This window comes from Somniosus microcephalus, chromosome 11 (genome assembly GCF_052327205.1).
Source record: "Somniosus microcephalus isolate GS21.2 chromosome 11, FLI_Smic_1.0, whole genome shotgun sequence".
NCBI lineage: Eukaryota > Metazoa > Chordata > Chondrichthyes > Squaliformes > Somniosidae > Somniosus > Somniosus microcephalus.
Genome location: NC_140997.1, coordinates 35063742 through 35078123, shown reverse-complemented (window position 1 = coordinate 35078123; position 14382 = coordinate 35063742). Strand labels below are relative to the sequence as shown.

Below are 14382 nucleotides of genomic sequence, written 5' to 3'. Positions count from 1 at the left end.
CACCCTCTGACAGCATCCACAAGAACTTGGAGGGACTCATCGTTAAAAGGTGGAGCTGCCTTGCCTCTGGAAGAAGTCATAGCGTTTAAATCAAGTGCAGGAAACCACAATAGAAAGGCTTAGCCTGGATGGCAGTTTTAAAAGCAGCTGCTATTATGATGTCATCAGAGGCGGCCAGCCGACCCGACCCCACTCATTGGATCGGCCAGCACGCCTCCTTGAAATTAACAAGGTACTTTAATAAAAATCACAACTCTACAGATTTTAAATCGAGCCCTATGAGTTTATGAAGACTGAGTCATATGACTTTCTTTTATCTTCCAGAGCCTTCATGCCTAAAGCAAATGTTGCAGGACTTGCATGAGGATGATTTCTTAGAAGACCTCATTACTTTTGAGGATGCACCGTCGCAGGACGTACAACCTTGCATCAGCGCAAATACTTCGGAGATTCCACTTAGACAGTAAGTTGAGTGTTCACCTGGTGATTCACACCTCACAAGTGAGTATGATCCGACACTAGAGTCAGGGACAGCTGTGGAGAGCCTGCCTTGGGTAGGGCAATCCTCTCCGTGCTGTGCTCAGCTGGACATAGATGTTCTACCCCGGGGATTATCATTAAGAAGGAGAATGCTAGAGCTGCATCAACAACTTAGCCAGGCACTGGCAGACGTGCCATGCACACTCTCCATATTAATGGAGATGAGGGAGGAGTCCAAATCAAGCGCTAGTGGATTGGTGGCACAGGGAATTGCGATAATGTCTGCCATGGAGCGAGTACCTGCCTCCATGGAGCTTCAAGCACGGTTCTCAAATGATTCCATGCAGGAGATGTCTGCCGCATTAAACAGGGTGACAGATAGATTATCTGTGGCCTTACAACATGTCACTGATCTCCACCCAGCTAGTATGCAGCAGAGTGGTAGGAGTGATGTGGCGCTGGCCCAGGAGAGGGATGTTGGTGAAAGGGAACATGGAGGGGGCGCCTCTACTCAAAAAGCTCCAACTTGTTACCCACTGCCCCCCACCCCCTCACCCCCCATGCCCCCCAGCCTCAGCCAAGACCCCCGACATACTGATTTGTTTCCTGATGGCCGAGTCTGCTCCTGCTCAGGTGCATGTGGAGCAGTCTTTGGCGGGGCCCTCAGGGGCTCCAAAACCCAGAGAGCATGGGCCAAAAGCATCTCAGCAGTCAGCGTAGGGACCTGAGCAGGCTGCCGCTACCTCTGCTGAAGCCACACGGGATTTACCATATAGAAGTGACAGGAAGTAAAGGTTCAGGAGATTGTAATTTATCACAGGTATGCACATGGGTGTTTGACAAAATGCTATATTGTTTCCTTTTTTTATAATGCCAGGTAAAATGTATTGATTAGCACTACTTCCATGTCTTGCCCATTGTTGTGTCTCGAGTGCCAACTCGCCCTTTCAATAGTTTCACGTTGAATGTCAGTACATGATGGAACCCATTGGTTGATGTGCAATGGGCAGATGAGTGGTTGAAACGTAGTTTAATGTAAAAGCGGGGTGTGTGGGTGGATGGTCCTGGTGGTGAGAGCGGACTGCAGGATTTCCTTTCTTATGTTTTGCTGTGTGAGTCAACACTAAGTGAACCTTCGCGATATTAGGGCATTCCTGGCATCCCGGGCAGCAATGTAAGTGACTGGTCTGGTGATAGGTGCCCCATCTTCATCCCCCTCCTCCTCTCCTCCTTTGCCTCTATATTCTCCTCATCTGAAGATGAGTGATTAGCCTCTTCATCCTCCTCCACCTACATTCTCTCTGCTGTGCAATGTTGTGCAGGATGCAGAACAACACTATTATTCGATGCATCTTCAACACTCCGCGGGCTTGCTCTGCTGGTCATGTGACTCTTGTTGTAGCACTCCTGTGCCTCGTTAGTGGGGTTCCTCACAGGTGTCATGAGCCAAGTTTGAAAGGGGTATCCATAGTTTAGAAAAAGCTGTATCCACACAAGAACTCTGCCAAACATTGGCCAGAGGGAACAGAGACACCAGCTGTAATAAGTGAGCTTTTATTCAGATGGGACAATCACAACTTTAAATACCCGCATGAACTGCGGCTCAACCTCACCTCTAATTCAGTGGTCAGTTTCCCGAGCTCCGGGAAATCAGTGCTGGAGATGTTAAATTTACAGCTAAGTAAAATTCAATTTAAAAGCATCTCATTACCGTCTCCTAAGGATGTTAATTGCAGCAATAAGTACCTGCCCGTCTGCACTAATTAAAGCCCCGACTTCGGTGAATAGGTTACTCACAGGCATCCCCCTCCTTTAAACATGGAAGTGGGAAAGTTGGAGCCGGGTAGCAGTCGCGATCTAAAAATCAATCATTTTAATTACCCAGCTGCCACAACCCACCCGTACTTGGGGGTTTAAATAGTCGAGGTGAAATTGCGTCTTGTGTGATTGCATCACGGCCGCTCACGTACATTGGAGACGTGAAACCACAAAGTAAAATGATAATGAGGCATCCTCGTTGAAATCAAATGTTTTTACATGTTCCACGATGTTGCTCGTTTGTTGCCCACTATCGAATCCCCCTCCGTTGCTCCGTTCCCATCTCTACGTTAATGTAAGGGATGGGCAATAAATGCTGGCTTTGCCAGCGATGCCCAGATCCCAAGAACGAATAAAATAAGAGTGAGGGTCATGCTGTTATATACTGTCGACTGCACTACCTCAGTAAAATGCAATTTTAATGTTGATGGAACATGTTATGAACACGAGGCTATAAGTGAACCGTTCATTGTCTGTAATTTTTAATGTGTTGTTTAAACTTGATAGTTTTATTCAATAAATTACCGTTGGAGTTCTCAAGACTGACTGAGAAATGGATCTTTTAAAATCTGAATTTTCATCTGGGTTATCTCACTAATTATGCTTTATACTAAAGTTAAATGAAGAATGCACATATGGCAATTGTAAGGGTAATATTGATTCTTTATTGAAGCTCTAAGCAACAGAAGGAATATTTTCAGAAATTTTAGTAGGAATTAGCATACAAAGAAGAGCATTGTTTTCAAGAATGCACCAGTTTTATTTCAGCATAATTTGAACTTTCTGTTATACAATTTCTTAAGATAAGCACAGAGAAGTTTTTTAAGATGTTGATAATGCATATTTTCATGGATTGCATTTCTTGATCAAGGATGAAAGGTCCATGTAGTTGAAGATTTAATGGTACCCCTTGGACAGAGCATCAACTACCACATTTGAAAATTTGTTCCAAGCTGCGTGAAGTTCAGGAGTGAACTCCTTATGCAAGGTATGGCCCAGTTCAACGTTCAAGCAGTTAGCCAACAGCTATAAAACAAAAGAAGAAAAAACCATCACACAAGTTGAAACAAAGCATGCCCGAATGGGCGAAATTTAAAACTCAAAGTACCCAATGACTGTCATAAAATATTATATGGGAAACATAGAAACATAGAAACATAGAAGATAGGAGCAGGAGTAGGCCATTCGGCCCCTCGAGCCTGCTCTGCTATTCAATGAGATCATGGCTGATCATCCAAATTCAGTACCCTGTCCCTGCCTTCTCCCCATATCCCTTGATCCCTTTAGCCTTAAGAAATATCTCCAACTCCTTCTTGAATATATTTAATGAACTGGCCTCCACTGCCCTCTGTGGCAGCGAATTCCACAGGTTCACCACTCTCTGGGTGAAGAAATTCCAAAGTTAATCATTACAGGAAAAAGCTCTGCATCCAAGGAATAGTGAAAAACAGTTTTGTTTAACATCAGCTGGTGCTCCTGTGGAAACCGGTGTACGAGTCAAGGAGGGGTGTCCATGACAAGTTGGTACCGGTTGAAGCAGTTCAAGTTTTCCAAACTTGATACTCCACATCCAGAGCTATGGTCCCACCTGACTTTGTAACACAAGTGGAGTGAGACTCCCTTTTCCAGCAGAAACCAGATATCCTCCATAGCAACATTTTTCCTTTTTCAGGGAGTCTCAATCTATCTTGTTTGGGTGTCATGTCCTGCTCTGACTCTGGGATTAGGTTGCATATACAATATAACTTTAGTGTGAATGGAACATATATTTAAAAAGATCAGTTTCCTACCCTGAAGTTTTCGGGATCCACATGGAAATCTGCATAGTGCTTTCTGCTGAGATCTTCAAAGTGGGGCTTGACATCATCGATGTGGTTGTAGGCAATTGTCAGAGCAGATACCACTTTCCCTGCATGGGTTTGAACAGCACTGTCGCCAGCTTTAAATTTACCATTGAACTTGGCAAAGTACCTCTTCGTCCAGGGATAGACAACAAACAACCTGGAGGGAAAAAACGCAAAATAATCCAACTTTATGTCAAATTCAGGATGAATTTATATATCAAAGTTAATCAATAAATCGATTTGAACCGAGTAAAAAGTTAAACTTTACATGGGTTTGATTGGACCTTCAGTGAAACCTTTAATACTAATTCCCTTACCCTATAGCACTGTTTAGGGAACCATTGGAAAATAAACATCCTTCACAATAATCTTGCTTGAAAATATAAAGCATGAATTCCATTTAAAATAAAAACACCGTTTCACCATACCTTCCAAGGGCGTTGGCAACAACTGCCTGATGATCGGTTTTACTCCATACCACGTTGACGAGGGCTTTCTCTTCTGCAGTCCAGTGCACCATTTTGTCTGTTACGATCTCACTGCTGCTTCTCGTAGAAGAAGGCTGTGTTAATCTGCAGTTTCTGTCTGATTTTTATAGTCTGGAATGGGGCACATCCCAAACTAAAATCCCGATGTAATAGGCTGAATGATTGGTAGGTGGGACCCAACTCCCTATCACTGGGCGTCACCCTTCTGTGTTTGAGCGTTAAGATAAACACATGTTAAACATTCATTTGTAGCTCGCTTCTGTCCGCCCATCACAAAGAAGAGTTTTACTATTTTGTTGAATAATATTTTCACACTTTCAGTTCCAAACTGCAGAAATTTCTTCCTGGTAAATTGAAGTTAACTCTAATTGTTACATTCCCTTCTTTCTGGTAAAGTTTTTCACTAAATAGCATATATTTATTTTGCAAAATGACAGAACATTATGCAATTCTATTGTGAAAACAAAATGCTAGTGCATTTATTAAAATAACATTAATGCTGTTCTTACCCATATATGCAATTTTTTTGATAGAAAAGACTGGGATAAGAAATATTTCATAATTCTACAATTGCCTGCTTCATACTTCATTCTTCATGATTAGTATTTTTAACACTGAATACAAATATTTAGGTTAAAGTTCAAACACAGTTTTTAAATAAAAATTGTGTGTGGATTATTTCCTGATAGAATTTTCTCTGCATACACACTATCTAACTGACACATTAGACAAAATTATTGTTTTATTGATTTTTATATTTTTATAATTGAAATGTATATTTTGATATGTAGTTACACCATGCAATTCAACTACTGTAAAGACTTGATATAGTGGCCCTGAATTGACGGTTGGAGATGTACTTAAAGAATACACCTCCGAAGCGAAAAAAATCCAAAAACACCTTGGGGGTGAAATTGGGTGCCTTTTCACATCCCTTGGGGGTGCTAACGGGGCGCAAATGGCTTTGCAACCTCGTGCGGCGCTGACATCGACTCCCGCCATATTCGGCGGGAGGTTTGCGGCGCGGTATGGTGTTGCGCTCCACTCTCCTTCGCCCAGAGATCATGACGTCATCGCCTTGCACATCGGCCTAGTAGAGCCCCAGAATCAAAATTGACTTCTGCCCGCAGCAGCAGCGCTGGTCGAAATACACTGACAGCTGCAGGAGGCGTACAGTGGGCGGCCGGGCACTTCGGGGGCGATGATTAAAGGCGAGGTGGCTGAGGTAAATGGAAAAAAACTTACCTTTCTTGTTCCAGTTTTTTTTGCGGGTTCCTGCCCACGATCGATTAGCCCGGCTCCTTGCTTTAGTGCCGGGCTGATCGCACGGGATCGCGGCTGCCTTGGTGGTCCAGGTATGTACTTTTTATATTGCAGAGCCTGCAGCGATGGCCCTTCCCTTTAATGGAAGGAAGGAGCCTTTGAACGCGGCAGCGCTGAACGGCCTAGTGTGCAGTGCTGCTGAAGTCTCCGCCCTGCCTGCTGCTGATTGCGCTCCAAGAAGGAAGTGGAGGGCTTGATTTAGCGCTCCACTTCCCTCTTGGAGCACAAACAGTGAATTTTTCTAAAGTTTGAAATCGTTAGTGCCTGGCTAATCTGGCTGATTTGACAGATCGCAAGTTCTGGGATTTTGCTCATGCACAGCCCATGCGAAAACCCGGGACTTGCTGGGCCATTCTGAGGACTTATGACAGCATCATCGGCCTTGTAAAATCCGGGCCGTTGTTAATTGTTTAATGGCAATGACTTTATCGGTTCGATTTACCTCCACAGCAGGTTTTGCACTGCAAGTACTGCAGCAGCCCAAGGAGGCATGAAAACCATTTTGACTCTGAAGCAATTTAGATCACAACACTTCTGAGGCCTGGTGGTTCTTCAGAGCACTGAGTGACCAAATTTACAGATTCTTTGGTTGAGGTGTTAGTGGTTGCAATCTGATAAAGGAAAGCTCAGCTTTTCACTGTAAAGGGAAGGAAGCCCATGAGGAGAATGATCCGACCAAGTGACAGGAAATGACCTTGCCAATGAAGGCCACTTGCAAGAAACCCGAAGTGGCTGCTCAATAATGAAAGAAGTTCACTGAGCTCATCAGGGCGGCCAAGGTAACAGGAGGCAAACACACCTTGCAACAATGTACAGTAATAACCATGTTTCCCATTTCCAACCATCTTACTCTTACTATTTTGGGCACCATCTACAATTTACCAGCAATACGTGGGAGGTAACACATTACCTTCATGCCCCCTTCCATCTCCTGCTAGTGTTCCTTATCGGGTTTGTTTTGCTCTCACTTTGTGCACCTGTTATCACCCTCATTAAGGAATACTTTCTAATAATGGGTTACATTCCCTATGATTATGAGCAGAGTGCTCTCACACCCTCTATTTTCTTCTTCAAGATGAATGTGATGAAATATTCCATTCATCACTCATCAGTATTTCTCTGCCTGTGACTGTGGTTGGTTTCAGTTTCATTTCCATTGTATTGTACTGTGTGTAGGGCTCCGCCCATACCTGGCTCCTATGTAAGCTGGCCCAGCCTGCAGCACATCCAGTACGGCAGACCTCTGGATGGAAGATACATTCTCCTCTGTGTGTTACCTTCTAAGTCAATAAAAGCCTTGTTTTGTTTCGCTAACATCGAGTCTCGGATTTATTGAGGCACATCAATTTTATTGACTTAATTTTCAACACAATGGATCAACTCTTGAAACCCAAACGTTTGGATTTGGACCAGCATGCTTCGGACGCATCGGCACGCTTCGGACACTGGTTTATGTGTATGGAATTCTTCCTGGACAATTCCGCAACCGTCAAAGACGCTACGGACGCTGCGAGTATGAAACTCGGAATTCTGCGGAATTGGGTAAGCCACCGGGTTTACCCCCTCATCCAAGACGCCGACACGTACCCGGCCGCCTGCGACATCTTAAAGGCGCATTACCAGCAGCCTACGAATGAGGTGTATGCTAGGCATCTGCTCGCTACTCGCGCACAGCGACCTGGGGAATCGGTGGAGGAGTTCCTAGGCACCCTGAAAACGCTTGGCAAAGACTGCAAGTGCCAAGATGTAAAAGCCGCAGTGTACACTGACGAGCTTGTTTGCGATGCCTTTATCACAGGCCTCAGCTCCACTTACATCCGGCAGAGACTGCTGGAAAAAACGGGATTGGACCTGAAACAGGCTGCGGACACAGCACGATCCCTGGATGTGGCCCAGAGAAACTCGGACGCCTACTCTTCAGCCCGCGCCGTCCACGCCGCCACGTGTGCACCAAGGGCGCCACCATCTTGGAAGGCATCTTCCCCGCCCGGCAGCCCGACACCGTCGGGGCCCCGCTCTCCCCCCAGAAGCCCTACGACAGCCGCGACGCGTCGGGGACCAAACTGCTACTTCTGCGGGCAGCCGAAGCACACCAGAAACCTGTGCCCGGCGAAAGGCACCACCTGCTTTAAGTGCAGTAAGAAGGGGCACTTCGGGAAGGTGTGCAGAGGGAACCCCGCCGGAAAACCCGCCACCGCCGCGTGTGCGCCGTGGGAGCGGCCATCTTGGACGCCATCTTGCCCGACCTCGTGGGGTCCGCCATCTTGTGAGCAGACAGCGTGGATGCCATCTTGTCTCGATCAGGGCCCTACAGTGGCATCGGTCACAGTGGACCAGACCAGGCCGCACCCGCTATCCAAATTAATGGTGGACATCGAGGTAAACGGGTGCAGGGTTAAATGTTTAATTGACAGTGGAAGCACAGAGAGTTTTATCCACCCTGAACTGGTACAACAACTCTCCCTAAAGGTGGTCCCTACTCGGGGTACCATCTCTATGGCTGATAAAACCCAGACATCGACCATTATGGGTTACTGCACGGTACAATTGTCCGTTAACGGAACTGTATACGATAATTTTAAAGTATTAATTATGAAGAATCTATGTGCGAGCGTGATCTTGGGCCTGGATTTCCAGTGCTACCACCAAAGCATCACGCTCAATTACGGTGGGTCCCAGCCGCCCCTCACAGTGTGCGGTCTGGCTACCCTGAAGGTAAAGCCGCCTTCGCTATTCGCGAACCTTACCCCTAACTGCCGGCCAATAGCGACCAAAAGCAGGAGGTACAGCTGGGAGGACAGGCGGTTTATCGCGACCGAGGTAGACAGGCTCCTGAAAGAGCGCATTATTGAACGCAGCAATAGCCCGTGGCGCGCCCAAGTGGTGGTGGTAAGGGGTAGCGAGAAGAAACGGATGGTGATCGACTATAGCCAAACGATCAACAGGTACACCCAACTAGATGCCTACCCGCTACCCCGCATATCAGAAATGGTGAACCAAATCGCCCAATACCGGGTGTTCTCCACCATCGACCTCAAGTCAGCGTACCACCAGCTCCCTATCAGACCAGAGGACCGCCCGTACACCGCCTTCGAGGTGAACGGACGCCTCTACCAATTCCTCAGAGTCCCCTTTGGGGTGACGAATGGGGTCTCGGTCTTCCAGAGGGAGATGGACCGCATGGTCGATGACCACCACTTGCAGGCAACCTTCCCCTACATCGACAACGTCACCATCTGCGGTCACAACCAGCAGGATCACGACTCGAACCTCGAGAGGTTCCTGAAAACCGCACAAAAACTCAACCTCACCTACAACGAGGACAAGTGCGTTTACAACACCACGCGCCTCTGCATACTAGGCAGCGTGGTGGAGAATGGGGAAATCGGACCAGACCCCAACCGATTGCGCCCCCTACGGGAGCTGCCCCTGCCCAACACTCCCAAAGCCCTGAAAAGGTGCCTGGGGTTATTTTCTTATTATTCCCAATGGGTCCCCAACTACTCTGACAAAGCCCGCCCCCTCTTGAAAGCAACCTCTTTTCCGCTCTCTGCTGAGGCCCAGGCCGCCTTCAAAAGCATTAAGCAGGATATTGAGCGGGCCACGCTACAGGCAGTGGACGAGAACACCCCCTTTCAAGTGGAAAGTGATGCGTCTGACTTTGCCTTGGTGGCCACCCTCAACCAGGCGGGGCGGCCCGTAGCTTTCTTCTCGAGGACCCTCCAAGGGCCCGAGATCAGACACTCCTCCGTAGAAAAGGAGGCCCAAGCCATCGTGGAGGCAGTGCGCCACTGGCGCCACTACCTAGCCGGCAAACGCTTCACCCTACTTACCGACCAGCGGTTGGTAGCGTTTATGTTCAATAATAAACAGAGGGGGAAGATTAAAAATGATAAGATTCTTAGGTGGCGGATCGAGCTCCCCACCTTCGATTATGACATAATTTACCGGCCAGGGGCCCTTAACGAATCCCCCGACGCCCTCTCACGAGGGATGTGTGCCAGCGCCACCGGGGATCGGCTACAGACCCTCCACAATGACCTCTGCCACCCAGGGGTCACGCGGCTGTTCCACTTCATAAAGTCCCGCAACTTACCCTACTCGATTGAGGAAGTTCGGTCCCTGACCAGGAACTGTCGCACTTGCGCTGAGTGCAAGCCTCGGTTCTACCGCCCAGATAGAGCCCACTTAATCAAAGCTACACGGCCCTTTGAGCGGCTCAGCTTAGATTTCAAGGGCCCCCTCCCGTCCGTCGACCGCAATATTTACTTCCTGAAGATTGTGGACGAATACTCTCGTTTCCCATTCGCCTTCCCCTGCCCAGACATGACCAGCGCCACGGTCATTAAATGCCTCAACAGCCTGTTCTGCCTGTTCGGTATGCCGAGCTACATCCATACGGATAGGGGGGCGTCCTTCATGAGTGAAGAGCTACGCCAGTACATGCTGTCCAGGGGGATCGCCACGAGCCGTACCACCAGCTACAACCCCCAGGGTAATGGTCAAGTGGAGCGAGAGAACGGGACAGTATGGAAAGCAGTCACTCTAGCTCTAAGGACCAAAGGCCTCCCTATCTCCCGCTGGCAGGAAGTCCTCCCAGATGTGCTCCATTCGATACGGTCGCTATTGTGTACTGCCACTAATGCCACGCCTCACGAGCGAATGTTTGTCTTTCCCCGGAAATCCACCTCAGGCATATCCATGCCGTCATGGCTCTCCACCCCAGGTCCGGTATTCGTGCGAAGGTATGTGAGGGGCCACAAGACGGACCCTCTCGTGGAGTCAGTGCACCTACTCCACGCCAACCCCCAATACGCGTATGTCCGGCACGCCGACGGAAGGGAGGACACCGTGTCCATAAAAGACGTCGCCCCAGCCGGTAACGACAACAACCACGACAACAGCAGCAACAACGACCACAGCAACTCTTACCCACCCACTACTCTTTCATCACCCCCGGAAGAACATCGACCAACGGTACCCCCACCAACTACCCCTTCAACAACACTGGCGGCACCCCCGGCAGAGACCCAGGAGGCCACCGGGGACACTCAGCCGACACCCGCGGCACCACAACAGCCACGTCGGTCGCAGAGGACTATCAAACCCCCGAACAGACTAAATCTATAGAAGGGGTGAATGTGATGAAATATTCCATTCATCACTCATCAGTAATTCTCTGCCTGTGACTGTGGTTGGTTTCAGTTTCATTTCCATTGTATTGTACTGTGTGTAGGGCTCCGCCCATACCTGGCTCCTATGTAAGCTGGCCCAGCCTGCAGCACATCCAGTACGGCAGACCTCTGGATGGAAGATACATTCTCCTCTGTGTGTTACCTTCTAAGTCAATAAAAGCCTTGTTTTGTTTCGCTAACATCGAGTCTCGGATTTATTGAGGCACATCAATGAATAGAGCCCACAATCACAGACAGTGAGGTGCTGCCTCAGGCCCCAAGGCTCCTGCTGGAAACCATCAACCATCCAGCTCAGAACCTTCTGCCACTGAGGGAGCACTGAAGAGCAGAGGTTAGGATTAAAAAGAGCTCCTCATTGTAGGCACCAAGATGAGGCACAGTGGCTAGAAAAAAGCAATTACAGGTATACAGATCTGTTTTCAATAAAATGTATTTCTAACCAAATGGATATCTGCAGCATGATCTGGGCGAGGTGGGGAATGCCTGTGAGAAAGAATTGCAAAATGGCTTCCAAATGGTTTCCTGTTGTGGAGGAGTGCTAGATATCAGCAAATCAATGATGTTGCTTTCTATTAAACAACTGTGTCTACACTTCAAAGCTAATTCATTGGCTGAAAAGTGCTTTGGGATTTCCTGAAAGGCACTATATAAATGCAAGTTCTTTCTTTTAGAGTCGGACCATGACAGCAGGACTGATTTGGTAATGGACACAGATCTCATTTCAGGTGAAAGTGTTCCTTTTTAACTGCGCTCATAGATGTAAGGGGTGGTGTGTGGGTTGTTTGACAGCTTCACCTCTGACTCCTTTGAGCGGTTTGAATCGCTCCCACTCCCTTTTGTTCTAGACTTTGGACTTATTTGGGGTTTGTAATAAACTTGCAACAGACACCTGGGTTAGTCAAAAGAATTCAGATCTTTATTTTGAGACAGGAAAATATACAATACAATAAAACATATACTTTAAAAGGGTGGGGAACACTTGGAATAAGCGAGGGAGAGTTACAATACACAAAAACCCTTACCCTCCCAACCCCAATAAACTAGCTAGGCTGGAATCCAGAGGACCAGGAAATGCTCACCAAAACCACTTTCTTGACAGACTGTAGAGGTTCGTGATTTCGGGGTTCTCTTTAGTTGTGGCGGTTGGGGCCTGCCATACCTCGGACGTGGTAGAAGACTGCACCTGCGTTGGTTCTTCAGTTTGGTTTGGTCCGCTGATGCGGTCAGTCGCGCTTATGGGTCTATCGGGTAAGGACCCAATTTTCTTTGGTTAGGGCTAGTTTTAGGGTCTTTTTGTGTCCAAATCTTACCCGGGGTAAGTCAGACTAGCCTGTAGAGTGGAAACAAGTCTTTGGTTCGTGAGTTTTTCGGCGGTTGGTTTCTTGTTGGTCGCGCTGGCCCAATATTACCTGGTTGGTGGTAATATTGGTGGTTGTTGGTTTCTGTAGGCCTTTGGTTGCCACGATCTCTGTTTCTTCTTTCTTCCTTCAAGTCTCTGATGATGATCGCTCTCTTGAGCTGTACTGTGCTCTCATTGACCTTCTAACGAGCTGACTGACCCTTGAACTGTCCGAACTGTCTGTTGAACTGAAATGGCAGGCCTCAATTATACTAATTTGGGGCCTGGTTTATCTGACCGCCAAATCTCGGGTTTCTTTGTCAAATTTGGTGGGCTCGTTATTTTTAATGTGTTTTAAAACTTTAACGAGCTTCGGGGATGGCCCATCCAAACTTAATGAGTTTAGGGGATGGCTCATCTAAACTTAATCGGCCTTTAACTGGTTTCGGGATTGCCCTGAAACTAGTTTAAAAATGCAAAGTGTTTGTCAATCTCCTTAATTGGTTTTGGACTGTGGTTTGATTGTTGTAACCTGTAGGGCTAAATGTTCCTTCCTTTTGTGTTGCTGGGGACGTGTCCTGTTTATTCAATACCTGGCTCTGCGAATTCTCGGCGGGAAGCAGGTTTCATTGTCCTTCTGTAAAACTGGGGTAGCCCAGGACATTTCTAGACAGTCCAATATCCAAACTCGGGGGCCCACCCCGCCTCCCCTTTGTCCCAGCCTTTTGCAAGCCTGAACATGTCTTTTTAAACCAGCCAAAAATCTTCCTGGGATTTTTATTTTAAATCCCTTTGGCCCAATAACTCCTTAAAACAGTCCAAAATGTCTTCTTTCTTACACCTGGAAAAATGTGTAATTTAACTCTTTGAAATTCTTCTGTTTGGCCAAACCACACTTTTATCACGTTTTACAGATTTCTTCTGTGATGTTCAAAAATCCTTTTAAAAATGGCTTCCCTTCTGTTCTGGGGTTGTGCAGAAATTTTCAAACCTTACACAGATGTCTGGCAGCTGGTTCTCCAGGGCAACTGCAGAGTTCCGGCTGCCTACTTATCCTGTTGGCATTCTTCCTCCTCTTCAGGTATATCCATAATGGCAGCACCATTGTCCATGTGCTTTATGACTGATGGTCCAAACACATCTACAGCAAGCTAGAGAGAGAAAAAGCCTCAAAAACCATTCTTCAGCAGCAATGTTTGACCAACTCCATTATCATAATAGGTTCATTTTTAATAGCACTTCTGCAAAGCTACCAAGCAACCAGCTCTTTTGAAGTAAAAAAAGAAAATGCTGGAAATACTCAACAGGTCAGGCAGCATCTGTGGAGAGAGAATCAGCGATTTTGCCGGCGCTCAGAGGACGGGTTTGGAGGCGGGTCAGAGGTTCCGAACCCACCGTCAACCCGCCTCCACGCAACTTTGCCAAGTGTCGGGTCTGGGAGTCCTGCTCAGACCCGCCACCATGCGGCGGCAGAGGCACTTAAGGCAGTTAACAGCTTGTTAACTGCCTACATAATCTGATTTTAGCAAGCTCTTCCCATTTTAGGACATTTTCAGCATGTTCCACGCCGTTCACAAAACACACCAGCTGATTGTGTCGGGTTCAGCAACTACATGAATTATTGACAGCTGCTCCTGCAACATAAAAGCGGACCTGTAACATGGCTGACTTTCAGATGACAGAACTTTGTTTGTAGAGGTGTTGGAACACTTTTTGCAGGTCTATTGAGCTTGTCAGTGGTTAAGCTGAGATCCATATACAGTGTGACCTCCTTGGAAAATCCTCTCCCCACATTGCCTGAGCACTTATAACATCTATTCCTCAACTGAGATGTATACCAGCGGAATGGGAACCATTTATACCCTCTCATCCTGGTCCTTAGAATCGGAGGAAGA

The 14382-nt window shown here is 47.3% G+C and overlaps 1 protein-coding gene across 1 annotated transcript; it reads right to left on the bottom strand.

The window, feature by feature from the left end:
• Positions 1 to 2940: 2940 nt before the first annotated feature.
• On the bottom strand, positions 2941 to 4724 carry LOC147110470 (hemoglobin subunit beta-2). Its single transcript, XM_086000468.1, has 3 exons — positions 4571 to 4724; positions 4089 to 4299; positions 2941 to 3324 (listed from the first exon to the last, which is right to left on the bottom strand). Exons 1-3 carry the CDS (start codon positions 4660 to 4662, stop codon positions 3196 to 3198), a joined length of 432 nt encoding a protein of 143 aa, XP_085856594.1. The 5' UTR covers positions 4663 to 4724; the 3' UTR covers positions 2941 to 3195.
• Between the last annotated feature and the right edge of the window lie 9658 nt (positions 4725 to 14382).

Excerpts from the sequence above, each read along its gene's own strand:
- LOC147110470 (XM_086000468.1), bottom strand. The coding sequence starts at position 4,662 with ATGGTGCACTGGACTGCAGAAGAGAAAGCCCTCGTCAACGTGGTATGG. Across the intron at positions 4,300-4,570 it reads GTTGCCAACGCCCTTGGAAG|GTTGTTTGTTGTCTATCCCT; the intron begins GTATGGTGAAAC and ends TTTTCCCTCCAG. Across the intron at positions 3,325-4,088 it reads TGGATCCCGAAAACTTCAGG|CTGTTGGCTAACTGCTTGAA; the intron begins GTAGGAAACTGA and ends TTTGTTTTATAG.